The sequence below is a fragment of the Sceloporus occidentalis genome, unplaced genomic scaffold, assembly GCF_023333645.1.
Source record: "Sceloporus occidentalis isolate IW3139 unplaced genomic scaffold, rSceOcc1.0.p SCAF_6, whole genome shotgun sequence".
Taxonomy (NCBI): Eukaryota; Metazoa; Chordata; class Lepidosauria; order Squamata; family Phrynosomatidae; genus Sceloporus; species Sceloporus occidentalis.
The window spans coordinates 62,102,914-62,130,655 of record NW_028316986.1 but is presented as its reverse complement, the minus strand read 5'-3'; the positions used below and the strand labels follow the sequence as shown (position 1 = coordinate 62,130,655).

The 27,742-nt window shown below is 41.1% G+C and overlaps 1 protein-coding gene across 1 annotated transcript; it reads right to left on the bottom strand.

The window, feature by feature from the left end:
* Positions 1-504: 504 nt before the first annotated feature.
* Positions 505-25,265, bottom strand: OPN3 (opsin 3). Its single transcript, XM_089529834.1, has 4 exons — positions 24,874-25,265; positions 10,905-11,224; positions 5,775-6,026; positions 505-1,769 (listed from the first exon to the last, which is right to left on the bottom strand). The coding sequence occupies exons 1-4, from the start codon at positions 25,262-25,264 to the stop codon at positions 1,509-1,511; spliced, it is 1,224 nt and encodes a 407-aa protein (XP_089385960.1). The 5' UTR covers position 25,265; the 3' UTR covers positions 505-1,508.
* Between the last annotated feature and the right edge of the window lie 2,477 nt (positions 25,266-27,742).

Below are 27,742 nucleotides of genomic sequence, written 5' to 3'. Positions count from 1 at the left end.
CACCTTGAAAATATTCAAGAATATATATTTAAATTCCAAAAAGCAAACTCTGAATTTGCTATTTTATGTAAGGGACACCATTTTTCTATGTCATTATATTTAATTGGACTTGAGCATCTAGGGATTTGGGTATTCATGTTGGGGAGGGGGGTTAGATATCAAGGACCTACTGTACACCAATTTTTCTCCAAATTCTTTTGAGTACTTTTTCCTAAAGAACCAATGTGGTTCTCTTACACCCATTTGTCACACTAAATAGTTCACTTGTTGCTAGTTGTTGTTTTAAAATTGTTAGCATATACCCTTTATAGTTGTCACACTATATGAGAAAGAAAGAGTAACTTGTTCCTTTTCATACACACACACAAATAAAAAAAACACTTCCACAACAGGTATTAATTTGGGAGCGAAGAAAGTCACCTTCTGGAGTGAAGAGCCAACCACAGAAGCATGAATTTTTGTTCGGAAAAGGGATCAGTTAACCCCCCCCCCCCCACACACACACACACACACTTTTGTTGTTAATAAAAATGAAGATGTAGCACTTCCAACTTCAGTGTCTTGTTTGCTCTTTTGGTTCAGATGATCACTATGGAGCGTTTTCAAGACTAGTTCTAGTCATACTTCCGTATCTTGAATTTCTGCCCTAGGCTCCAAGGCATGTTTATGCCACCAACTATCTTTATGCCAAATCTTTGTGCAGCTTTTGGAATTTCTAACAGTAGTCTGTTGTCTTTAAAAGTTACCTTTAACAGTTTGACGTCATTCAGCATGGCCACTTCTTAGGTACAATCATAATAAAGATGGTCAAATACCCCACATACCTCCCCTTTCATTTCTCACGAAGATAAATCATCTTGCTTTTAAGGAAGAAAACATGCCACACACCAAAATGCAATTTTGTACAAGAACCAATTTCCTGTTTATACACGAGTCACCAGCTTGGGCTTCAAAAGTCATCACAGTGTACCCCCTACAGTCAATTCAAGGCATGCGTTTCACGTAGCAGGTATGCAGGCCTGAAGGAGCAAATGATATCGCTTTGTATTAAAGTATCACACCAAAAGTCATTCTGAAAAGAAAATTAGTGGGGCTCTGCTGAAAAAACTATTGCCTCCTGGAGAAGCTCCTTTTATTCCTTGGTATGGCTACAGTGCAGCAAGTGCTAAACAATCAAGATATGATATTGAAAAATAAATACTCAAAGAACAAAATAAATCAGCCAAATGTCTTAATTTCAATACTGTTACAACAGTCAGCATATTACAGAGCTTCAGTCACTGACACTGCAATCCTATATGTGTGAAGTCAGAAGTAAGTCCCACTGAGTTCAACAGGACTTACCTCCTAATAAGCAAGCCTACAGGATTAGTGCACAAACTGTTTCCATATTTCACACTTCAGAGATGATGTCTGCCTTTCTAAATGTACCACAAAAACAGTCTTTACCCAAACAGCTGGGTTAACAGAAGTCCACTCAAATCCTAACAGCTGCCAAATACTGCCTGCTATAGCGGTTTCACTTGGATCACATTTATTTTTGTGTCTGTATATTTGGTATAGTCATCTATTTGCTGTGTGTCATCGCTGGTGATAATGAAAATGATTGAGGAAGAGCTAAAAGTCACTTTCTTCTTTGGCCTGCCCCCTGGTTTCTGGGACATGACAATAGGCCTTATGGGCTTGTTCCCCATGACTGGTCGTTCTTTCAAACTCCTCTTGAATCTCAGGAGGCGAACACAGAAAAGTTGCATAAGGCATCGACGAAACTGCAAGGGGAGAAAATCAGAGACAATTAGGTGTTCAGGAGGCACTATTTTCATACCATATATACAAAAGTGGCATAGGTGCCATATAACATCAGCACAGGCATATCACAGTTAACAAAGCCTCTGACAGTGAAGCTCGTTTTTACAAAGGCTTTTTAGGCCCACATAGTCCCCAACTTTTCCTCCTCATCCTCTGACTAGCTGAAATGGGATTTTTTAAAAAGCAATACCAACATTGGAATGATAGTGGAGAGCTGGAGAAACACAGACTATCAATGCTTAGTGCAGCAAAGTGTCTGAAGGAAACAATGAAATAAAGTCTGTGTTGGGGAAAAATGGAATTCTACTCCACCTACTCTTCCTATAGTCATGTGTATCTGCCTACAGCAGACAAGGTAAACAACAGCTGCCTCAAGAATCATTTACTGCAAAACAGCGAGAAAAGGCTAGGCACACAAGTCCTCATCGCCAGCTCTCCTCACCCCCAACCCAGCATGTAAAAGAAGCACAAATCTATAAGTTTGTCCACTAAAAATGGAAATCATAAGAAAAGTAGAGGCTGGTGAAAGAAAAAATAACCACCCTGGAAGAAGTTTTTGGAAGAAGTTTTCAAATGGTCTCTAGGAGGTTCAAAATGTTGTTGTTTACTTTTCCAAGGCTTACCTGACCCGACTGTTACATTTTGCATGTGCATGTTGTTATTTTTGAATAAAGGTTTGCTGAAACACATTGAACTGTCCTTCTTTTTTGAGAAGTAAGAAACTATCCTTTCTTTTCATGTTACTTCTGTCTCTGGCACCAAATTTTCTATTAAAGGAGGCATGCTAAAGAAGACATGTACTTTATTAACAGGGGTATACCTATATTGGCTTGATTTTTGGTACAGGGTACAGTAGCATATACCCCCATCCCCAGTTGGCTCACAAATATGAGGACTGTATGTAGAGGGATTTGTTTTACCATCATCTTTCCTATTGACAGTTTTCAAAACTGCAAATTCTGTATGCATGACAAACTTTATTTGGACCAACATATTACTGAAGAATTCTCTAAAGCAGGTCCAGTCAGTACATCTTCGCCTCATGTTTCTAATTGCCCCATTTAGCAATTCTTATCTTACCCTACAAGTGGCAGTGGAAGAACAGAAGGCTGAAGTGTTGTTGCACAAAATTCAAACACCTTCACTAAGTCAAACCAAACCATTCTTCAAAGATAATAATTATTAGTTATTTCAGTATCTTTAAGGGGAAACCTGCACTAAAAATAAAAAACAAAACAAAACAAAAAACCTGTGGCACAAGTACAAGCTTTCTTAGGAAGATGTGCGTGTGTGTGCAGAGGGGGGGGGGGGGGGATAAATAATGGTAACATTTTCTGATTGTAGCTGTTCATACTGCTCCAGGGCCATTTTTGAAACATAGACACAGTATGAGCTTGGCTAATTAGAAATTACATGCACATGAGGTGGTTACAGCATCATATAGCTACAGATTAGGCTACATGGTAAGATCACTGAAGGTAGAAGGGAGCCTGCTTTTCATCAGAGCAGGAGAAATGGGAAACTCTGAACTGCCATGGTTCATGAACTAGATATTCAACAGAACTGTCAGTGCAGCTTGGCAAGATTTTTTTTTTTAATTTGGAGGGGAGGAGGGACATTCCATTTGACCCTTTTCTTCTTCCATCCCCTCCTAGTAATATTTGAACATTTGTGTCTGAACTTTTCCCCCCCTAAAAACCCCCTCTAACAGACAATTGTCTTCTATAGGTATCAGCATATTAATATAACTTGCCCTTTTCCTTACTCAGAATGGAAACCTTAGGCAACTTTTCTAACATCCTGCAAGAACTATTCAACAGCAGTTAGCAGCCATAATAAATTTCAGCTGCACTCCAGTAATAGCTGATGTGAAATCCAGGTACTGAAGAGTACATCTAAAATTAACACCTCATTTTCGTGGCAGCTAAATGTGGAATATTTTTATCTTCATGGGGTGATTAACGTGCCCTAGTCCATCGAAATGTCCTCTCCCAACTGCATATCAAGTTCCTTATTAGGTATGAAGAATTTGCAGTGGTGCTCAAAATCAGGAGCTGGCTCCAGGTTGACACATTCAAGCGGTAGAAACCAATCCATTACTATGCATGACAGAAATGTAGTTTCAGTGTTGCACCTGTGAATGCACTGCAAATTCAAGGCTAATCCACAATGTTAACATAGGGCAGCTTCCCCAAATAAGAGTCCACCAGAGACTTTAGTCTACAGCATCCATCATTCCCAACCAGTACAGCCAATGATTAGTAAAATGGATAGGTGTTATAGTATACACTTGGAAGACTTCAAGTTAGGGAAAGGTAACACAGGGACACACTAACTATCCCTTTATGCTGTGTCCCTTCGGCTGGCACACAATGACAAAACAGTAAATAGAAAGGAACGTCTTGCTACCAGGAGCTGAGATTAGGGAAATAGACTGAAATGCCAAGATCTCCCTGAAAAAGCAACTTTTCTATTATTCCCCAAAAGTGATTGTGGAGGACCTTTTCCTTAGTGCTGGACTGGTCTGCTATCCTACAAAAGGCCATGGAACTGGTAAAGTAAGAGTGGATAAACCTCAGGGGAACAGGACTTCTCATTTGGATTTGTTTCCTTTTGGACAAATCACATATAGTCTCATCACCCAAGTGGACCCAGGGAACCACTCTATCTTATGCTAGGAATGGAGAACCTTTTGCCTACTGGACATTTTAGACTTCATCTCCCATCTGTCCCATGCAGCATGGCCAACAGTAATGGATTATATGTACAAAATCACATGAAAGGCCAAAGGTTCCCCACTTTCTCTCTTTTAACAAATTCATTTAAAATAATATTCCTGGGAACTACATAGTGATTTTAAATCTCAGTCTCCATTAGTCTTATATGCTGTGATTAAAAACAGTGATATAAACCAATGACAATCACGGAAGCAGCATCTTATGACTAAAGATTACTACCAGTGGGGAAAACATGTTTTTAAAAATCCAACACAACTTAGCAGGTGTAATGAATAATATTATTACTATAAATAATATCTGACCAAAAGCCTGCATCATCATTGTAGCCATCCAAACCTACCTTCACACCTTGGCAGTGTCCTGACTAATAAGTTTCTGAAGTGATGGAGATCTGATTGCAATGCAATGACATCTGTAGCACTCTCCCAGTTGCAGGGAGGCCTAGAGAAGGCAGCTGGCGACCCTCAGGGTCCGGACCCAACTGCTTGTGCAAAGGTACCTTGTGACCAAGAGCATGTTGTGGATGTCATTTCCAGCATGGGGTCATGTTGGTCATTCATGATCATAAACATGAATCCCCAGCAGTTACAATATCCTAAGTCCAGCTTATGGCATCATAACTGCTGAACAGAATGTTAGCCTCTATATTTGCAGAAATGAAATTTATGTTTAAAGATACTATCTTATATTTGATCATCATGTTTAAGGTTTCTGTTATTTAAAGAGGATTTCATCATCTAAGTGTCAGACCTATGTAACACAGGCGGTTTACAGACCGCCCCTTTGGGGAAGAAATGGAATGGAAAGAAAAATTCTGCTGAAGTCTTCTCCCATCTGTTGGAAGAATGAAAATGATCAACATGTGCCCTATTTGCATGCAGATTGTGATTCACATCAGCATCCAGCAGTCTGGTTCAATTTTACTTGCAAATAGGGTGAGTAGGAAATACTCTCCCCATGACCTTTGTGTGGCAATGGCACTGGGTGAGTGTGTGTCACAGAATGGTATGTAACTCTGCCCAGAGTCTGATGCTGCCATTTCCCACAGAAGTTCAGCTGGCCTTATCTAGACTAAAGAACTGTAATAAATGCAAACACATGTATTGCAGGATATAAGCATCAATCTTTTGGGCTCAAGCTGGAAGAAAGAGGCCCTATATTGTATGGTGAATTAGATGAGATCTTTGTGAAGTTTGCTAGTCCGAAACATTTCAATATATGGCTTACCTTTCTGCTCATGAAAATGTAGATAACTGGATTGTAGGCGGTGCTTGATTTGGCAAAGAAAGATGGTACAATGGCTACTGTTGGAGTTATAAGGTGACTATAACCATAGGCTATTAATAGAGAGACCACAGCATAAGGCATCCAACAAATAAGGAATGTTGTTATCATTAAAAAACACATTTTAGCCACCTTCTTCTCATATCTTAGGATTTTGATCACTTGGACTGTCTGCAAATCTTCAACACATCGAAGCTGGAAAGTAAAGAAAAAAATACTGAAAATCATCAAACAGCATTTTAACTACAGTATATACTTGACTATAAGTCAACCTCATGTACAAGTCAAGGGCAAGTTTTAGAGCCAAAATCATAGATTTTTAAAATGACCCGTGAATAAGTCGAGGGTAAAACTTAGGGTCATGTAACAAAGGATCTAACGGATGAAGCAAAGGAAAACAGTGCCAAAGAACCTACAAAATTCTAGCAGGCATAAATGTTTGTGCTCATATTGAAGACTGGGTGGATGAGAAAATAGGAGGTCAGTGCTTCCAGGACAGATTATACTCTTGTCTTTCACCAGGGGATAGTTCCTTTAAAAAAAAAAGAGTTAAACTGCAATACTTACATTAACCCATGGATAACTTGACTCAGATTTTTGGGGTCAATTTTTTACTAAAATTTCAAGATTTATACAGAAGTATATACAGTTATCATGTTGCTCCCATTTTTCTCTTTTTCCAAAGCATTCAGCAACAATACTTTCCATCACAAGGACCACCAGTCCAGATGGAGCTCCCCTCCTGTGTATACCACAGTGTGATGGCAATTATCTGTAGCCCTCCTTGTTTTCCCATGGAACCTTTTTGTGTCACCCAGGAATTTAATTAAGCTTTAACTAAATTGTGGACTGGGCCCTGAATTTAAGATGGGATACAGAAGCATTTCAGACACCTGATCCAATGACAGGTCAGCATAACAAGGTAGCTGAGGGAGGGAGGCTCCTTCAGGCCCTGTGACAATCTCCCTTCATATCCCAATGCACTGTGCTAGGAAGGAAGGACTTAGCTGGACATGAAAAGATGTTTTGCCACTATGGACTATGGAGATGTGGCTCCTGTACAGTTGTGGCTAGACAAAGGAGCGTGGGCAGAAAAAGAAACCACCAAAAACAAATGATACCAGCACTTCAATTTTCTGTGTTAAAAAAAATACGAACAGCTAGGCATGTTTGCTTTAGGACTTCTGGTTTCTTTTAGATAGCCCTTCATCTGAATGCTTAAATGAAGCCCTTCACTTGAATGTTGTACTGCAGCTAAGGCAGTGTTTTGAGGGTTGGACTAGGTTCAACTCCCTGCTTAGCCATGACCTTAAGTCACACTTTCTCAGCCTCTGAGGAAAGGAACAGCAAACCTCCTCTGCCAAGAAAACCCTGTGATTTAGTATTTTGGCATTTTATAGTCTTGTGATTTATTGTCTGTTTTTATATTATATATGTTTGATGTTCCACCCTTTAGGAAAGGGCTTAGGGTCACCATAAGTCAGAAATTATTTGAAGGCACACAACAATGAAAGCGTGAACTATCTAACTAAAGTAAACTCCAAACCTGGAATAAAACACCAAGGAGTAACATGGTGCTAGCCCTCTGCCCTCAAGTATTGTTTCCACCTAAAGTTAGCCCACTCCCACTCCTCGTGTGTTTACTTAATTCCAGGGGTGAGAATCATATGGCCCTTTGGATATCACTGGATTGCAGCTCTCCCGAGCTCTAGACAATATAGCCCATGGTAAGGAAAAGTGAGACTCATCTCAGCAACATCTGGAGGACTGCATGATTCCAACCTATTAGGTAAATACATGAGGAAGGAAAGCATGCTAATCCCTCCCCCGCCCACACACATACATTGATGCTATATTGGAGAGGACTTGCTATATTTGTAATGGCTGTCCACGAGGAACTACCGGAAAAAAGAGTCCAGCTAAACATTAGGAAGAACTTCCTGACAGTAAGAGCTGTCTGACAGTGGAACATACTGCCCTGCAGTTTGGTGGAGTCTCCTTCTTTGGAGGCTTTTAAACAGAGGTTGGATGTCCATCTGTTGGGAGCATCTTCCTGTATGGCAGGGGGTTGGAATGGATGGCCCTTGCGGTCTCTTCCAGCTCTATGATTCTAAAGTTGTGTGGAAAGTCTTTACAGATAGAAGAGGTTCTTCCTTTCACATAGTTGCCCTCCACATATGCAGGATAAAGGAAATGGTGACAGAAAGAGTTGGGAGAAGCATGCTCCCTTGTGTGTTTACTTCACAAAGATTTCTAACATTTGAACAGGGTTAATGTTTCAGGGGGAAAGTAACCATTTAATAATGGCTGGAAAAATGGACACATCTCACCTACCCGATGCCATTTTGCAGTGATCTGATGTTTTCTTGAAAATATTTGGTGAGTATGAACAGATCTATATTTAGCAAGGTGATATATTCAGAGATCACAGCAGCAAGGCTTAACGGATTTATTATACACAGAATGTCACATACAACTGAAAGTGAACTCTAGTCAATGAAAATTCATGCTATAATAAACGTTAAGTCTTTACAGTTCCAGAACCACTGATACATCACAGAAAAATAATGGTTGCAAAAATAGTCACTGCAGACATAAGTCTGCACTATGTCCTCAGAGAGGTTCTGCAGTTTCCATTATCATACACTTTATTTTGTTTACAATCGCAAATGTAAATATGAAATAATATAATAATAATAATATAATAATAATTTTTATTTCTATCTTCCCGCCTCTCCCCATGGATCGAAGCGGGATCACAACAAGGTTAAAATCACAAAGTTAAAATTACAACAACATTAAAACCACAATAAAATAAAAACATAAAACCTAAAAAACATCAAATCTAAAACAATAGCACTCATCAATCAAGGGGTCAGCTGGACTCGTTCCATACTAATGATCTTCATAGGAGGTCAGGAGGATAAGCACAGCAAAAGAGTTCTGTCTTTACTGCCTTCTTAAAGATTTCTAGAGATGTAATAAGGCGGATCTCTTCTGAGAGTCCATTCCAAAGTTTGGGGGCAGCTATACTAAATGCCTTCAGGGAAGTAGAAACATGTTTGGATGAAGGATCAGAGCCACTGGAGCACAGTGCCCCCAATACCCATCTCCCTCAAGCGTTCCAGAAGGATACCATGGTCGATGGTATCGAAAGCCGCTGAGATGTCCAAGAGCACTAACAGGGCCACACTTCCCCTGTCTGTGCCCAGACGGAGGTCATCGATTAAGGCAACCATGGCTGTCTCCACTCCATATCCCGCCCTAAAGCCAGTTTGAAATGGGTCCAGATAATCGGTTTCGTCCAAGACAGCCTGGTCTCTCGATCACCTTGCCCAAAAAAGGTAATAGGGAGACCGGTCTGTAGTTGTTTCTCTCCAGGGGATCTAGGGAGGGCTTTTTAAAAAGTGGTTTTACCACTGCTAATTTTAGCTGTGATGGAAATTTGCCCTCCCTAAAGGATGCATTAATTATTGATCGTAATAGCATAGTCATAGCATCCCCTCCCTGGGCGGTCAACCACGATGGGCAAGGATCGAGAGCGCATGTCATCTTCCTTACACTTCCAAGGAGTAACACAATTCCCTATATTTAAATTAAGATGTGATATTATTGTTACCCCCATAGCAACCTTTTGAACTATTTTAAGAATGCTGAGAAAAAGTGCTTTATGTATCATAAGCTGTTGTCACACTGCAGAATTAATGCAGTTTGGCACCATTTTAACTGTCATGGGCCCATCCTATGTAATCCTGGAATTTGTAGTTTGCTGTGGAACCAGAGCTCTCTGACAGAGAAGTATCTCATAAAACTACAAATCCCATAACACCATAGCATTGAGCCCTGGCAGTTAAAGCAGTGTCAAACTGCATTAATTCTGCAGTACAGATGCAACCATATTCATATACTGGGCTGATCAAAATACAGTGGGCCCTTGATATCCGCTGGGGTTTGGTTTCGGGATGTCCTCATGGATACCAAAATCTGTGGATACTCAAATCCCACTAATTACAGTGGCATAGTAAAATGGTATCCCTGATATAAATTGGCAAAATCAAGGTTTGCCTTTTGGATTTTTTAAAAATTATTATTATTTCCAGCCATAGATAATTGAATCCGTTGGTACAGAGGGCCAATTGTATTGCAGAAAATATAAAACTATTAACTGATTCCTTTTCTTTTTATTCAGTGACCACATTGCCTTATTTAACTGCACAATCCCAAGCATATGTACTCAAGATTAAATACTACAGTGCAATTAACTTTTTTGTAAATGTATTTCATGTCATCTTCTTTACTTTAAAAGTATTTTTACTGATCTGGATCCTTGTGATGATCCTCAGGGCTTTTTTGGAATGATTATTTATTCTTCCCTCTATAAGGCTGAAATTCAGTTACTTAACAACATGTTCTGGAACTTCTTATTAAGTTATTTAAGATCATTCTCTTCTGCCACCCCACCCCAATTCTCAGTACTATTCACAGCTCAAAGATTTATTTGTTTCCCTTTAGGAGAATAATGTTGAATATTGCAGCAGTAAAAGAAAAAGAACAAAAATCCAAAGTCACAATATCTGTGTGTAGCAGAGAAAATATTTTCACATCAAGCATACCAAATGCAACTACTACATTCTGTTCTTGCAGTAGACACCCTGGCCCAATTCAGGAAGGACTTAAAAACCTTCCTGTTCCAACAGGAATTCCCCGATTAAAAATCATGTGGGCCTCCCTCCTCTTCCGTGGCCAAGAGGTTGGGCTAAGGGGTTTTTTATCCTGTTGATTTTTGTTGTTGTTTTTATTGTTAGTATGGTTTTGCCTGTAGAAGTGTTTTATATTGTTATGGCACCATTGTTTTTAAACTCTGCTGTAAGCCGCCCTGATCTTGGGAAGGGTGGGATATAAATAAAAATTTTATTATTATTATTATTAATATATCAGGGAGAATGTGGTCAGAAATAAAACTATACATTTTATCCACAGGAGCATGTACTCACTTTTGATCCCACTTCAGCAGTACATGTTTTATTTATTCATTTGAAATCTAGTAAGAAACAATTGCTTTAGTCAACTCACCATTCGTATCGCATAAAGAATGTGTCCATAGCAGTAAGCCATGATTCCAACTGGAGCCACTAGACAACCAAGAAAGAAAAAAAGGACAAAAGAGGCATCACTGGGTTCTTTCGACCTCCAGTCCACTGAACAACCTAATCCATGTTTTTCTAGTGTGTAACGGTTCCAGCCAAGGAGAGGTGCTCCTGTCCAGGCTAAGGAATAGAGCCAGATGTATGTGATAGCCCGCCAAGACCATGAGAAATCAATCACTCTTGCATGTACAACTCGGATGTAACGTTCATAGGACAAGACAGTGAGGGTCATGATAGAAACAATTCCTGCAAGAAGAAAAAAAATATAGCATATTAATCAGGTATTTTATACTGTCGGCACTCTGTATCCACAGATTCAACCATCCACTGCTTGAAAATATTCAAAAATAATATAACCCTCCAAAGCAAACCTTGTTTTTGCCATTTCATATAACGGACACTGTGCCATTGTGTCCAATGGGATTTGAGCATCCACAGATTGTGATATTCACAGGGGGTCCTGGAACCAAACCTCAGCAGGCCCACTCTACTCTCTGTTGCATTTCTTTTGTAGTCAGGCTTGTAATTGTACTTGATTTACTTAGTTCACCATGGTAAAAACAAAGATGTGACAAACTGAATAGGAAAATAATTCATGTTTCCTATTTTTGATAAGACAGCAGTTCAATTCATGGCCTGTTAGAAATGAACATCTTATCATTTATATTTAGTAATGACCTTGACCTTGTCTGGAGAAAAACGCACATTAAAACTATTACTTCAAGTCATCAAAAACTGGAAAACCATGAGATTCTGCACAATTTCCAAAAGGCTATGACACGATGGATACACATACTGACTGGGGGAACTAAAGTCCAACACATTTAGTGGCAATGAGTTGTGGAAGGCTTCTGCACACATGCATGCATGCACACTTCAAAAACCTTAAAGGGGAACTCAGAAAACATTCATCAGAAGTTCAAAATCTCTCTGGTGAGTTCTAGATAATGATCAACTTGAGCAAAACCATTACTTGTTGCTCACCAATTCTTCTCCATACAATTAGGCAAGCATAGCAAACTTGGATTATGGGTTGCACTGTTGCACAACAAGTCATAACACAGTTGATAAAGCCATGCACTCTCCCACTGTGCAACAATTTTGCCCAACTACACAACCACTGCTAACAGACAGACATACAGAACCTTCTAGACCAGTATTTCCCAAACTTTGCTTTGGACTTCTGCTCCCAGAATTCCTGATTGTTGCCAAACTGGCTATGGCTTCTGGGAGTTGAAGTCCAAAACACCTGGAGGACCAAAGTTTGGGAAACACTGTTTTAGACAGTACAACTACTTGCACAAAAGTTTATATCAAATAAAGCTCATACAACTCTGAATAGGACAACCTTCAAGAGAGTAAAACAGCCTATACAAGGGCATTAACACCAGTGTTAAGCTATAAGCATTCAGGCCTTAGAACACAACTCTTTCTGTCTTCTTGGAATTTAGCACGCTGTTATGGAGAACCATCATTTACAAATATAGCAGTTAATATTCTGAACATCTTTTTCTAACTTTTTTACTTCATATGTATGTTTCTGACTACAACTCCCATCATCTTAACCAATACAGCCTTTTTGGGTGGGGATAATGGGAACTGGTATTAAAAAATCTCGAGGGAGCCAAGTTGGGAGAAAGTGATTTAAAACATCCTGATTTTTTTTTTTTTACATTGTGTGTTACAAAATCAACACAGACAGCTTACTTGGACAGATTATCAGCAATTTATGAAAACTTATAATAATTATAAATGATAATGTAAATTGTTATCAGAAAATTATGAAAAATAATCAGAGTTCCACTTTCAAGAGGATTTGCTCTATTAGGAAATAGTGCATGATAAAGGGGGTCCACATATTACTAACAGGCAGCTTATCATGGGCCAATTAAAGTAGTTTGGGAATGCATGATTGATTAAACAGTCATTTACAACAAGAACTGTTTCAAGAAGTCCTCGTAATAATGCAAACCACTTATATGTCAATGTCAACATCAATCATCATTCCCAGTTCATTTGCATGTGCAAATTAATCAGGGTTCAATGCTGGATTTAGGGACAGATGATGCAGGGGACTGCCTATGGCAACATGCCTAGAAGCATCTGTCACAAGTCATTCTTTCTTCAGATGAAACACAGTGTGAAGAGAGTTTGTACAGACATGAAGAAATGCCTATGTTCGGATCTTTGCATGCAAATTTATCATTTGACATAATGGGGATAAACTGGGGCAAGGGGCTATGTGGCTGTATCTAGAAGCAGGATAAGGTTACCAGTAAATACCTTCACAATCTTCTGCTCACCTTTGTGACTGACTCTTACAAATGGGTTTCATTAACCACAGGATATATTAAGGAGACAAGAAGCTCTATCTTATAGTCACAGATATGCATCAACAGAACAAAAAAGTGGCAACTTGTTCTGAAGGGCATGTTGCCTTCTCAATGGAGGAATGTTTGTTTGATACAAGGATTTGCCTCTCAGACCTGCCACAAGTATCTACCTCTTAATGCTCCAAAGCTTCCCAAGGCTTACGGATGCACGAGCTAAAGATAGCCCAGTCTTTAGCAAGCACTGTTCTGTAAGCTTTGATGAAAGCTATGCTCAATTAAATTACGTACGTCAAAAGGAGCTGAGCCATTACCTTCAGCTTCTGAACTTAACCAGCCTTTTCCCCTCCTACTAATCTCTCCTTTAGTTCTATGAATTGTGCCTCTGCTGCATACTCATGTAAAAGTCTTCGAAATCAGTTTCGGTATGGTTGTTTTATGCAGCCTGACTGCACCACCCTGCACAGAATGAACAAGCAGAACGGGCACCTTGTCCGTTGTAACTTTCTTTCTGCAAACTGAGATCTTTACAATCTGTTAGTCACCCTCAATAGTCTTGTTCCCAAAAAGAAGAATCTACTAGCTATTTATACTGCAGTGACGTGGTAGTAGAAATCACTGTCACAGATCTATTTCCAGCAGATAGCTCAAATTGTTCAAAAGCCCTTATTCATGGTGGGACAAAAAGGATTTTATGAGCTAGCTGTACATTAACTGGCATGGCTCCCCCCTCTCCACCCATGGAAACAGAATAGGTACAGGTTATACAAGGAAGACACAGAAAATTTGTGTCACTAGCACTAGGTCTATTTAAAAAAATATATCTTTTAAAATAATTCTCCATTTTTCTTCTCCCCTGTGTCACTCTGTTTTAAATACCTGTTGCTCGTATACCGAAATGCCATTCCCCAATTATGGCCCACTTTCCCTAGTATGAAACAACCCAGCAATCTTCTTTGCCTCTTTGGTGTAAGCATTGGAATGCTATTTCTCTAAGTTGCTCTTGCCCCAATGTCAATGTTCCCCTGCCTTCAATGCCTACCCAGGATGCTTCCTCTGTTTATGGCACTGGAGTAGTGTCAGGAACATCAAGGAGGGACCATATTACTCAGGTATTGAAGTCCCTCCACTGGCTGCTTATTAGTTTCCGGGCCCAGTACAAGGTGTTGGTTATCACCTTTAAAGCTCTAAATGGCTTGGGTCCAAACTATCTCAGGGACCGCCTCCTCCCATATAATCCTCCCCACACACTCCATTCCTCTGGGAGGAATTTGGTGCAGCCTCAAAGAGCTAGGCTTTCGGCTACCTCCCAGAGGGCTTCTTCTGTTATCCCCATATTGTGGAACGACCTGCCGGACGAGATCCATCAATTGACATCTTTAGACGGCTTTAAAAAGGCTGTCAAGACGGATCTCTTCCGGCAGGCCTTTCCGGAATAGATAACCCTGGCCTCAGAAACCCTGTTCTTATGAGAGTCCCCAAGGTCCTCCTTGGAAATGCTACCGTAGTTTACTGTTTTATTTGTTTTGTTTTGTTTGTCTTGTAATAATGTGTATGTGTTAATATTGTTTAATTAGTTGGTTTTAATTATAATTGATTTAATAATTTTTAAGGGGGGGAGGGAATTTTGATCTACAATGTATTGCATTTTATTGTTGTTAGCCGCCCCGATTGACCTCAAGGGGCAGGATATAAATAAACTATTATTATTATTATTATTATTATTATTATTATTATTATGGAGTGGTTACTCATCCTCATCCTTCCAAAAGACCAACATTTTTAAAAAAGAAATTGCAACTTTTCCTATTGATAATCTAGACACTTCTATAAATCATGGATGATGGACAGCCAGTCTATTGTTGTTGTTGTTATTTCTGGTGAAAACAAAAGAAAATTGTATTCCTATGCTCAGATATGTTTTGCTACACTGAACTCCCATTCTGAAAATGAATATATTCCAGAAAATCCTTTGGATTTGGCTGGTGGAGGAACCTCTCCATTGGCTTCTTAAAGAAACACCAAGAAGAAATAATTCCATACGCCTTTCTTGCAGCAGTTCCAAATCCAGTTCTTTTGAGCGGTTATGTCCAAGTGTCTAGCATCCAAGGTCACATTTATCCTTCTCTTTCCTCCAATGAACACAAAACACATTTCCCTTGTCATCATCATCATCATTATTATTATTATTATTATTATTATTAAGCTATATTTATATAGTGCTGTAAAGTTACACAACGCTGTACATACAATCTTTTTAATTAGATGGTTCCTTGCCCTCAGGCTTACAATCTAAAAAGACATGACACAAAAGGAGAAGGGAAAGGTGATGAGGAAGGGGATCAGGTCTAGCATTTGTTCTCTCAAAGCTACTGTGTGAGAGAATGGTAAATTATAGTTTAGCAGAGCAAAGGGAAATGTGACACTTCAAATACTGTTCAACTACACCTTTCAGCACCCTTAGACATCACAGATAATGATGAGGGATGATTGAAGTTGCACATTAAAATCTGGAGAGGCATACTTTTTCTAGTTACTGGCTTAAGTTTCAGGAAAGTGCCACAGCAAGTTTGGGGCTCACACGCTTCCTGCTCCTTTTCTGGCATTGACATGAAAAAGTTTGAAAAGTTCTTCTTTTTTAGATTAATTGCAACTTGTTGTGATGACTGAACCCAGGCCAACTGGGGCCTAATCTAAATGCAGATGAGAAACTTGCCTGGGTTTATGGGGGGGGGGGGGGGGGGGCTGGGGGTACTGGATCCCAGGAGCACCATCTCACCTTTGCTACTGTTGAATCCACAGCTGCAACACAAAACTAGAGCCTTTTGCAAGCCAATGCAAAGTAGTGGATTGTGCTCTCCAAAATCTCCAGGAAGTATGAATCACCTGAAAAACAAGGTGTGCAACTTGATTTTGCTGCCACGGCAAATTCAATCAGGGTAACAGAATCTCTGTGGAAACTGTGTAAGTGGGAGGATGGAACATGCAGGCCATGTGTTCCTCACCTCCAGTATATATTATGGCAAAAGTTTACTGCCATTCATTCTCATTGTGTTAAATTATGATTGAGAGCAGCATTCCTCAGTCAGTTGCCCTTCTGGACTACAATTCTCATCAGCCCCAACTAGCATGACCAACAGTTAGGTGTCACAGGAGTAGCAATCCAAAACATTTGGGGGTCACCATGTTGGGGAAAGAAGGCTTGGAGTTACACCCATACGAGGTCTGCAACTGATATCAAATTGCAGGTGTCAAGTTCATGCAGAAGATGGCCGAGTTATTCTGATTTTATCCTTGCAAAAACCATATTGGAAGAATGAGATTTATTTGAAAAACAGGTTGTTTGCATGTTCAAAAGTATTGACAAATAAAATATTTATATGTAACTAGCATCTAGCTGCACAAAAAAAGATACAATTACTTTATAACTCTCTGAAGCTCAAATGCCTTAGACCTTGGCACAAGCAAGCATGCTACTGACACAGTGGTAAGTATTCAGCCCTTAAATTTCATATGTAGGTCATGCCCATGAATTTCATATGGAGGTCATGAACAAAAGCTAGTAAAGGAAGGAAATAAGTCATGAACTGCACAATGACTGATTTTTTTTTCTGCTGGAAAGAACACATGTCATATTTGTATTAAAATACAGTTGTTTATACTTCAAATGTTACAGCACAGATCCATTGTTAGTCCCAACTAAATGGAACCAATGAATCAATGGAATTGACTTGCCAAGTCTCACTGATTCCAAAGGCATACTCTAGATGGGATTAACAACTGGATTTAGTTCTATGTGAAGAACATACATGATTTTTTTTTCAAGCATTACTCATCGGAATTATTCCAACAAGGCTGTACAGTTCATCACAATGTGTCTTAGTACAAGTAAAATTTGAAGGCAAAAATTTAGATTTTTCCAACCCAACCATATTGTAAATAGATACATGTTGTTGTTGTTAACTGCCTTTAAGTTGGTCTTCGAGTTGGGGAATTTGCAAATGAGGCATCTCCAACACCCCCAACCCCCAGTCTTCAAATGCCCTGCTCACGTCATGAACGCTCATGGCCATGGCCTCCTCAATTGAGTCTATTCATCTGGTATGTGGTCTTCCTCTCTTTCTATTGTCCTCTGTCTTTCCTTGCTTTATAGTTTTACTGACTCAATTTAGTCATCTTGACTTAACGAGATAGAGCTGGCTTGATCTGTTCTAGAACCCATTTGTTTGGGTTTTTTAGCTGTCCATGATATACTTAGCACTTTTCTCTAGCGTCACATCTCAACCGAGTGGATTTTCTATCACCTTTCTTCACTTTACAGCACTCACATCCATACATGGTGATGGGAAATATAATAACCTGGACAATCCTAACTTTCATATTCACCTTGCTATCTTTGCACTTTAAGATCGTGTCTAGTTCTTTCATAGATGCCCTTCCTATTCCTAGTCTTCTTCTGATTACTTGACTGCAGTCCCCATTCTGATCAATGGTATGGGAAATCTTTCATTATTTCAATTTTCTCCTTGTCTACATTAAATTCCTGTAGCTCCTCTGTGGTGATCATTTTTGTTTTGTAATGTTCAACACCAAACCCACCTTAGCATTTTCTTCCAATAGAACATCAGTTCCATTAAAAATAGCTTTCACCCTGGCATGCTAAAACCTATGTGAGGCTTGTTGATCAGCTGACTAGTAACTCAATAGGAAAGAGCCATGTAATGGAGGGATAGAAGAGAAAGTACATATCTATATAATGCTAAGATCTTGAAAATCACTGCTTTCATCTCTACAAAGAGGTTTCTGTTACCTACATTCCAGAGATAGGCTTGGAGAGTGGCTAAGGTCAAAACTGAAAGGATTTTTCAGCTATACTGCAGCCAGAAAGATTTTTTTAAAAAAGCAGTAGATTTTATGTTGGATTAAGCTAATTGGTTTGTTCACTTTTTCATTTCCATTTGGCAATGTCAAGAGAGCATACCATTAGTTTGGAGGAGTTTTAAGTGTAAAAATCAACTTTACAGAAAAGGAAAATTCTATGGGAAAGTAATTTCACACATCACTGATTCTATGTGTACAGGCTGACCCAGTTTTTTTAAAGCAGCCTTGTACATTAGCCTTCATTTCTTTGGGAACAACTTTCCTGCCTATCATTTTGTTGAATTTGCTTGCTTGAGCAACCTGGATCCTTTCATAAATGAAGCCTTAACTCCCTCAGCACAGGTCAGCTGATCAATGGCACACTGCAGATAAGGTATGTGTATATACCAACGCTCCAGATATTTCAGGATTGTATCTTCTGCCAGCACTCAGCATTGGTTATGATGGCTAGGGCTGATGGAAACTATGGTTCAATAACATCTTGAGAGCCACTAGGGGCCCACTCATGCTATAGCTACAACACAAATTTATCTACAATACTGTATATACTTGACTTGACTATAAATCGACCTCATGTATAAATTGAGGGTAGGCAGTGGGGCCAAAATTAGGGATTTTGGTATGACCCATGTTTAAGTTGAGGGTAAAATATGGTGGCCATGCTGCCATTGGGAACAACAGGGGCTCAAAGTGGCTCACAATTAAAAGACTGATACAGATTAAATATGGGGGCTTCAAAGAACTGGAAGGGGGGAATAAGCGACATAGACTCAACGGGCAAGCGGAGTTTCCATAGAAAGTCCTTGTTTGTTCCTGGGTTCCACATGCAAGCTCTGGGCCCATTGCTCCTGGATCCCCAAAGGTCCTCCAGAGCGCACCACCTCCACCACCACCACCACAACATTTTCCTCTTCTCTTTGGCAGGCTTCCCTGGGATCCTGGAGGTAGCTGCTTCGCTTCCTGGGTGAAAGGATGCAGCAAAGTAGGCCCCCCTGTGGAGGCCTCCTTGGGCCTGAGTTTACATGAGGCTGCGAGGAGGCCTGGGCCTGTTTCCACGTAGGGGTGCAATCTCAGCTGTCTGCCAGAGAGCATGCAATGGGGCTGCACAGCCTCTCCTCCTCCTCCTCCTCCTCCTCCTCCTCCTCCTCCTCCTCCTCCATGTCATTCACCTCTGAATGGCCTGGAGACTTCAGCGGATAAGTGGATGGCCTTGTCTCTTTGGGCCAGACCAGGCGACAGGAAGGCCAGCAAGGGATCCACTTCACTCACGTGGGGTTGAAGCCTTCCTCCCGCCTCCTAATAATGGCTGTCCTCCAAGGGGCAGCCATGGTCAGGAGGAGGCTTGGAAGACAGGTGCTCGCCACAGGTGCTCGCCTCCCTCCCCCCTCTTCTCCAGCCCAGCTGTCCCTTCAGGAGATAGCCGAGCTGAGAAAGTTACCGTATTGACCCGTGTGTAAATCGACTCAAGTTCTTTCAGTTAATTTTGTTGCCAAACTTTTTTGACTTACATACAAGTATATACTGTAGTTTAGGTGTAATTTCCTGTCTCTATCTCAGGGTTTCCCAAAGTTTGGTCCTCCAAGTGTTTTGGACTTCAGTTCCCAGAAGCTTTAGCCAGTTTGGCAAACAATCAGGAGTTCTGGGAGCTGAAGTCCAAAACATCTGGAAGAACAAAATTTGGGATACACTGCTCTGACTCAATGAACAGACTTTATGGATGAAACAAGAAACAGTTTATTGAAAGTCAGGATCAGCACAGCAGCAACTCACTGAAAGATCTGAAATCAGAGGCTAAATTTCACTTCTAGAACTCCCTTGAACCCTGCTCCCTCCTAATGGCCAACACTCTTCCCCACACAGTACCAGACAGCTAAATGACTTTGGTTCCACATAACAACCCCTTGCAGCTGTTCATCCCCCTTCCCATGCTCTCTTACTTCTAACATGTGTACAGTACAGGTAAATAAGCCTAACTTAACACGGCAGAGAGAGCTCTGATGGGTGATTCTGACACATAGGCTAGTGTTTGGAAGAAGACAACATACAGGTCAATGGATCGAAGATACTATCTTAGGAAAAAGGTGAACTGTGAAAATTATGACCATTGCTTCAGTCTAATATGGCAAATTCAGTCAAAATACTGCAGGCTATATGGATCAGGCTACATAGCAGCTAATTATATACAATCAATAAATGAATGGATAGTAGTATCATCATTATTCAGGCTATAAATGTTTTAAATATTTACAGCATGTCTCCTCAGGCACCAAGAACAAAACAAAATGGATAAACTTTCATCACTGTCACAAATTGCTTATATACATTGTGTCCATTATACACTATAATTACTGCTCCTTTTCAAGTTATTCTTTATAGGCATGCACCATAATTTTTTTTGTGGGTTTTTCAGGCTTTGTGGCCATGTTCCAGAAGAGTTTATTCCTGACGTTTCACCAGCATCTGTGGCTGGCATCTTCAGAGAATGCTTGCCAGGAAAGGAGTTGGGTATATACTGTATATACTGTGTGAACCTGGGAAGGCAGGAGTGATTTGCATGTGGATTGTTCTGTTGCTAATGGCAGGCCTCAGGGAGGGAGGGTCTGCAAACGAGGATTGGTGTTCTAGCCAATCTCCACATAGTCTATGCCTCCCGAATGTTGTTGCTGTGTGCCCTGAAGTTGTTCCTGACCTATAAAGACCCTAAGGTGAACCTATTATGTGGGTGTATAGGCAAAATTTGTTCAGAGGTTTGCTTCTGCCTTTCTCTTAAGCTGAGAGAATGTGACTTGCCCAAAGTCACCCAGTGGATTTCCATGGCCAAGTGGAGATTCAAACCCTGGTCTCCAGAATCATAGTCTAACACTCTAACCACTGGCTCTTCTTCTAGATGTGCTGGACCTCAGTTCCCACAGTCAATCCCCCATTCAATTCAAGAATGATAGGGACTGTAGTCCACTACACCTGGATGGTGTCTAGTTGGTGAAGGTTGTTTATTTGGGGCTAAATGAAGTGGGGTGCACTAGTTATTTCTGGCAAACTAAAAACCCTGCAAAATAACTGGCATACTCTTGTAATGAAAATATTGTGTAAAATGTAAGGATCTTTCAGCAAAAACATAAATCTGAAGATTGCTTTTGCAAATCTCTGCTATCAATACAGCACTGTCAGCTTTGCCTTTGTTAATACACAAACGAAGCCAGCAGGACTAACAATGCAGCAGAACACAATAATTTGCTTTGCTGGTTCTGCCCAGAACTATCCTGGTGTTGATACAGTTATTACTTCATGGATCTACAATACGTTCTTATCACCTCCCACAGCACCGAGTAACAGCTGTGAGGACAGCGCAAGAGGAAGGAGAAAGAAGGATACCTGCATATCAGAAGGTGGGATGCAGAATGAAAGGAAGACCATATGTTTAAATGAACATTAAGCTGAATACCAGAGGTGAGCATAAATAGACAATCACAAAAAGAACAAGAGCATAAAAGCAGAAAATGATTTGGGACTCAAGAGGAGAGGAAATAAGTGGCAATTACAGCAGATCCTACTCTGATTAAAAGGAGTCCTATTCTACAAGAAACTAATTCTTGTTGGCCCTCATCCCCTTCCCCTTCTCCTTTTGTGTCGTGTCTTTTTAGATTGTAAGCCTTAGGGCAGGGAACCATCCAATTAAAAAGATTGTATGTACAGCACTGTGTAAATTTACAGCGCTTTATAAATAAAGGTTAATAATAATAATAATAATAATTCTTAACAATGTAGCTACTGGAGGGGAAAGGAGCTCAATGCTATCAGGATGGTAAATCACCCAAAGCCCTTCTTTCTCATATAAAATGTAGAAAAATACCCAGCTGGTTACTCAGAGCAGCAAGAAGATCACTCTGTCCACACTTAGAGACACAACCCATTATATCCCATTGAAGTTTCAAGATACTGGTGTGTGAAAACAGTGCAGGAGGTGACTTGGGAATGACTCAGGAGATCAAGTCCACTGAAGAAGGGCAGGTGGCTCTCCCAACAAGGGTGAATGTGTGCAAGACTCGCCAGGGCAGAGTCCACTTTCCCCCTTCCTAGATATTCAAAAGAAGCAAATGTTGCTGTGAAACCAGAGTAACTCCCCTTAAAATGCTTTGGCTTGAGCTGCGTCTGTACTGCATAAACAATCTAGTTTGACTGGCATGGCTCAGTGTTATGACATTCTGGGAATTGTTTTGGTGAGACATTTAGCTTTCTGTGTCAGAGAGCTCTAGCACCACCAAAAATGATAATTCCCAGCATTCCACATTATTGAGTCAAGGCAGTTTAAGAGGTGTCAAACTGTGTTATTTCAGCTGTATGGCTGCTGAAATGAACCTACACACAAGTATACCCTGAGGAAGTAGACTCAAACCTACAAAAGTTCATACTCCCAGTTTCTTTCTTTCAGTTAGTCTCAAAGGTGCTACTATATCCTTTTGCATACTGATTTTCTAGACTAACATGGCTATAGCTTTGAATTCCTCCATCCAAGAAGTACTGTATCTGGTGAGGCAAAAGCTCCTTGGGAGAGCCAACACAGCTTAGTGGTTTGAGTGTTGGATTACAACTAGAGATCAGGGTTCGATTCCCAGCTTAGCCATGAATCTCACTAGGTGACCTTGGGCAAGTCACATGCTCTCAACTGCAAGGGAAAGCAATAGCAAACCTCTTCTGAACAAATCTTGCCAAGAAAACCCCATGGTAAGTTCACCTTAGTGTGAAGGCACACAACAACAAAGACAGAAGACCATATCAGACCAAATGCACCTGAGTGGAGTCTGCTCAAGTGTAGCAAACCTCATGCCACCAACTTCTCTCTTCTAGGCAGTCTCAAAGGTGCTGCAAGATCCCTTTGCAGACTTGATTTTCCAGACTAACACAGCTAGGTCTTTGAGAACAATCACAAAGGGTCCTGCATATATTATTCACAAATCATAGAGTTGGAAAAAGATCACAAAAGCCATTCAGTCAAAACCCCTTGCCATGCAGGAAGACAGAATCAAAGCAAGCCCAACAGATGGTTTAAAGACCTCCAAAGAAGGAGACTCCACTACACTCCAAGGGAGTTTGTTCCACTGTTGAACAGCTCTTACTGTCAGGAGGTTCCTCCTAATGTTGAGGTGGAATCTCTTTTCCTGCAGCTTGCATCCATTCCTCTGGGTCCTATTCTCTGGAGCAGCAGAAAACAAGCTCATGCCACCCTCAATATGACATCCCTTCAAATACTTAAGCAGGACTGTCATGTCGCCTCTTAACCTTCTCTTCTCCAGGCTAAACATATCCAGCTGCCTAAGCCTCTACTCATAGGGCAGAGTTTCCAGACCTTTCACCATTTTGCTTGTCTCCTCTGGACACGCTCCAGCTCACAATGAACCCAAGTGTATACTCACAGGAACACACCTGCAGTCCCCACACGCCTGTCCCTCCTCTGCACATGCTCAGAGGCACTCATATGTGCGACCCACCTGCCCCCAGGGTGACCAGATGTCCTAACCACAAAGAAAGAGTAGGCAACCCAAAATGGAAGACATTCAAGAAAAACGTAGGACGTTTCCAACTAAAACCTCAAAACACTCACATAAATAAATGTACATTCATACTTCTTAGCCATGCTCAAAATGAAGGGCCTTTTTAAATTCCTCCTGGGCAGGAGGCTGAAATGGAGGACAGGTCCTGGAAAAAGGAGGACATGTCTGATCAACCTGCCTAAAATTCATGCTTCTTAGCCGTACTAAAAAAGAGGATATTTCAGGAATTCCTCCTGGACAGGAGGCTGAAATTGAGGCTCATGTCCAGGAAAAGGAGGACATGTCTGGTCACCCTGCCTAGAAATATACATTCATGCTTCTTAGTCCTGCTCAAAACTGGAGGGCATTTTAGGAATTGCTCCTGGACAGGAGGCTGAAATGGAGGATCCTGTTCGGGAAAAGGAGGACACATCTGGTCACCCTGCCTAGAAATATGAATTCATAGGAGGCTGAAATGTAGGTCCTGGAAATGGAGGATGCGCCTGGCTACCCTACTCTGCCCTTATTTAGTTATAGCTTTATATTCACACACACACATATATATATATCTTTATATTAAGTGTTACTTATAAAGTTCTGTAAATTTACACAGTGCTGTATATACAATTGATTAAAAATGAATAAAATAAAATAAACCTGCCAGTGGCATACACTCGATGCCTATAAAATCCAAACTCTAGGATTCTATTAGGAAACAAACAGATTAGAATGAGCATATGGCATCAATCATGTTATCGTGTATATATACACACACACACACACACACATTTAATTGTGTTAACAATCATGTTATCAATGATATATATAAAATCATGTTCACAATCATGTTTCAATCATATATATATATATATATATATATATATACACATATATACATATGTATATAAAAATTAGAAGTAGAAATATATAAAGATATAACTAAATGAGGGGAGGGCAGGGTGGCCAGGTGCATCTTCCTTTTCCAGGACATGTATGTATGAATGTGTGTGTGTGTGTATATGTGTGTGTATATATATGTGTATGTGTGTGTATGTGTGTGTGTATTATGTGTGTGTGTGTGTATGTGTGTATGTGTGTGTATATATACACACATCTCTCTCTCTCCCTCCATCCCAGCCAGCGCCTGTGTCTTTACCGAAGAGGCTGTTGCTGAATCCGTCCCAGAGGCATCCGGGGGCGTCCCAGGCCCAGCGGCGCTTGAGGCAGGAGAGGAAGGTGAGGGCGACGCCGAAGAGGGAGACCAGGAGGTCGCTGAGGCTGATGTTGGCCAGCAGCAGGTGGGTCGGCGTCCGCAGCCGCTTGAACCGGCCGTAGAGCACCAGCACCAGCAGGTTGTTGCAGACGCCCAGCACCCCGATGGTGGCCACGGCCAGCGCCAGCGCCTCGTAGGTGCCGGCGCTGAAGGGCGGGGCGCCCCCCGGAGACCCCGGCGCCTCCTCCTCCGCCGAGTCCTCCTCGCCCGCCGCCGAGGGATCCAGGCTGTGCCCGCCGCCGCCGCCGCTCTTGCTCCCGTTCCCGGAGTACATGGCTCTCGCCTGGCTCTCTGAGCGTCTGGGCGGGAAAGCAGGCTCACCTCCTGCCTCAAAGGCTCTTGGCGCCAAAGGCGGGGCTTAGGCCCTCCGCCAATGGGACTGAGAGGGAAGCTGCTTCTCACGGCGCCCCCTAGTGTCAGGCTTCCGCATTACACCCTCAGAGCACTGCTCTTCCTCGGTGAGTGAGTGAGTGCTCTGGCTGCCTCCCGTTGCATGCTGGGACTTGGAGTTCAAGGAAGGGGCATCTAGGCCCTCCAGTGCAACTCTGGTCAGCTTTAACAAAAGTTGCATTGAAAGAGATTCCTAGAGAGAATACTCTGCTAGGCCTTTATGGCTCCTCCAGCCCAGTTCTATGGTCAGTGTCTGTCGGACGTTGACCACAGAGTTGCACTGGAGGACCTAGAAATTCCTAGAGAGGTACCCTCTCTGGGGAAAAACATGGCGTTGTTGTAATTTGCGGTTTTTCCATATTCACGGGGGTCTTGTGCCCCTAACCCTAGCAAATACGGAGGGACAAGTGTATTGTATAATGTTGTATAATATTGTATAAACACTCCTAGAAATGTAAAGGCATGGTTCTTAATGACACTCAAATGGAGGACGTTTTGACATTCCTCCTGGACAGAAGGCTGAAATGTAGGACATGTCCTGGGAAAAGAGGATGGCTGGTCATCCTGCCTTAAGGCAAACCTATCCTAGCTGCAGTGGCAGCTAGTGGCTTCCCTGTCAATGGGTGGAGAATCCACTTTGGGTGTCAGTCCAGACTTTAAAAGAGCTATCCAAGACCATGAATGTATAATGGTTTGGGGTTGAGCACCTTGGAGAGCTCCTTCAAACCCTCCAAAGTGCTGAACATATTTGGGGAATTGGCTTCAGCACCATGGACAGCTCTTTTCAAAGCTCACATTAAACAAGGCTCACCAATCATCTCTGGAGAGGAGGGAGTGGTGGGCAAAAGTTAAATGGTTAAAGCTTCCTCCCTCAGAGCCAGTGTGGTGTAGTGGTTTGAATGTTGGATTATCAGTCTGGAGAACAGGGTTCGAATCCCCACTCAGCCATGGTGACTTTGGGTGAGCCCTACTTTCTCAGAGGAAGGCAAAGGCAACCCTTCTCTGAACAAATATTGCTAAGAAAACTCCATGGCCTCAAGATCGCCATAAGTTGGAAGTGACTTGAAGGCACACAAGAACAAAAACAACATTTTCTCCATACTCATGCCAGTGCTTTGCAATCCACACCTCCTATTTAACTTTTAAAAACTATTTAGTAAGTCAATAGCTGTTTGAAAGTTCAGTTTGGGGATTCTTTACTTGGAAATACATGGTTTTCCTGTTGATTTTCAAAAAAAAACTTCTTAAAGTCTGATCATGCATGGATGTTATACATTATTTGAAGCAGCAAGGCCAAGAAACCTGTAGCCTTGGGTCTAATTTTCTGTGACATTCAGCATCCTGAGGCTCTCTAGCACTGGACACATCCTCTTGCTCCTTTTCATATATAAACTAGACTTAAAAAGGAATGCTTTGGCACAAAGAGTGAAAGAGGTCTTCAGAGTAAACTCCACTCACTCGTACCTCTGGCTTGTGCCAACCAAAATACCCTCATTGGAAAAAGACTCCCCACTTACACAACACTGCAGCCTTTCAACCTTTCATATATATTTGACTACAATACATATCAACCCAATGTCCATGTTGGTTGAACACATCAACACATCTGGGGGAATTAGGCTTGTGAAGGCTGGATTGTTATCTGGACATCTGAAGGAATCACTGGACAGAAAGTTCACATTTTCCAACACATTGGATAGTGGGATATTGGGTATAGAGTGACCAGCTGATATACATGCACCATAAAGGATCATTGCTTATCTCAGTTTTTGATATGCAAAGGCGAATGCCATTGCTTATATAATCAAAACAACATAATCTGCACTAAAGCAGGAGGTAGCAGCTGACCTAAGAAAAACCCAAGATTTAAAGATATAAGAAATCTTTAGGGAAAGAACATAACAGAGGGAGGAAAACCAGTCCAGTGGGGACTAAGTGTGCTCTGTAGCCATCCAAAACTGATTGGCTGTTGGGAGAAAATGGAGGGAAAATGAAGCATTGGAATGAAGTTGAGTATACTGAAAAGAAATGGGCCAGGCTGACTGAAACACTGAATGAAAGCATTCCAGACTGTAACACATTCAGTCTTATGTGCTGGATTTTGAATTGTGTATAATTGGTCATTTTAAACTATTCAAAAATAAATAAACATAAATGCATAAATCACAGATCAAAATAGCCTTTCTTTAAAAACCTCCAATAAGCAAGAGTCCATACCTTTGGAGATGGTGTATTACACTGTCAGACAGCTCTTCCCATCAAGTTCTTCCCCAGGTTAACTGGAGACTCTTTGGATACATCCACACTGCAGAAATCATCCAGGTTGATGCCACTTTAACTGCTATGGCTCAATGCTATGGAA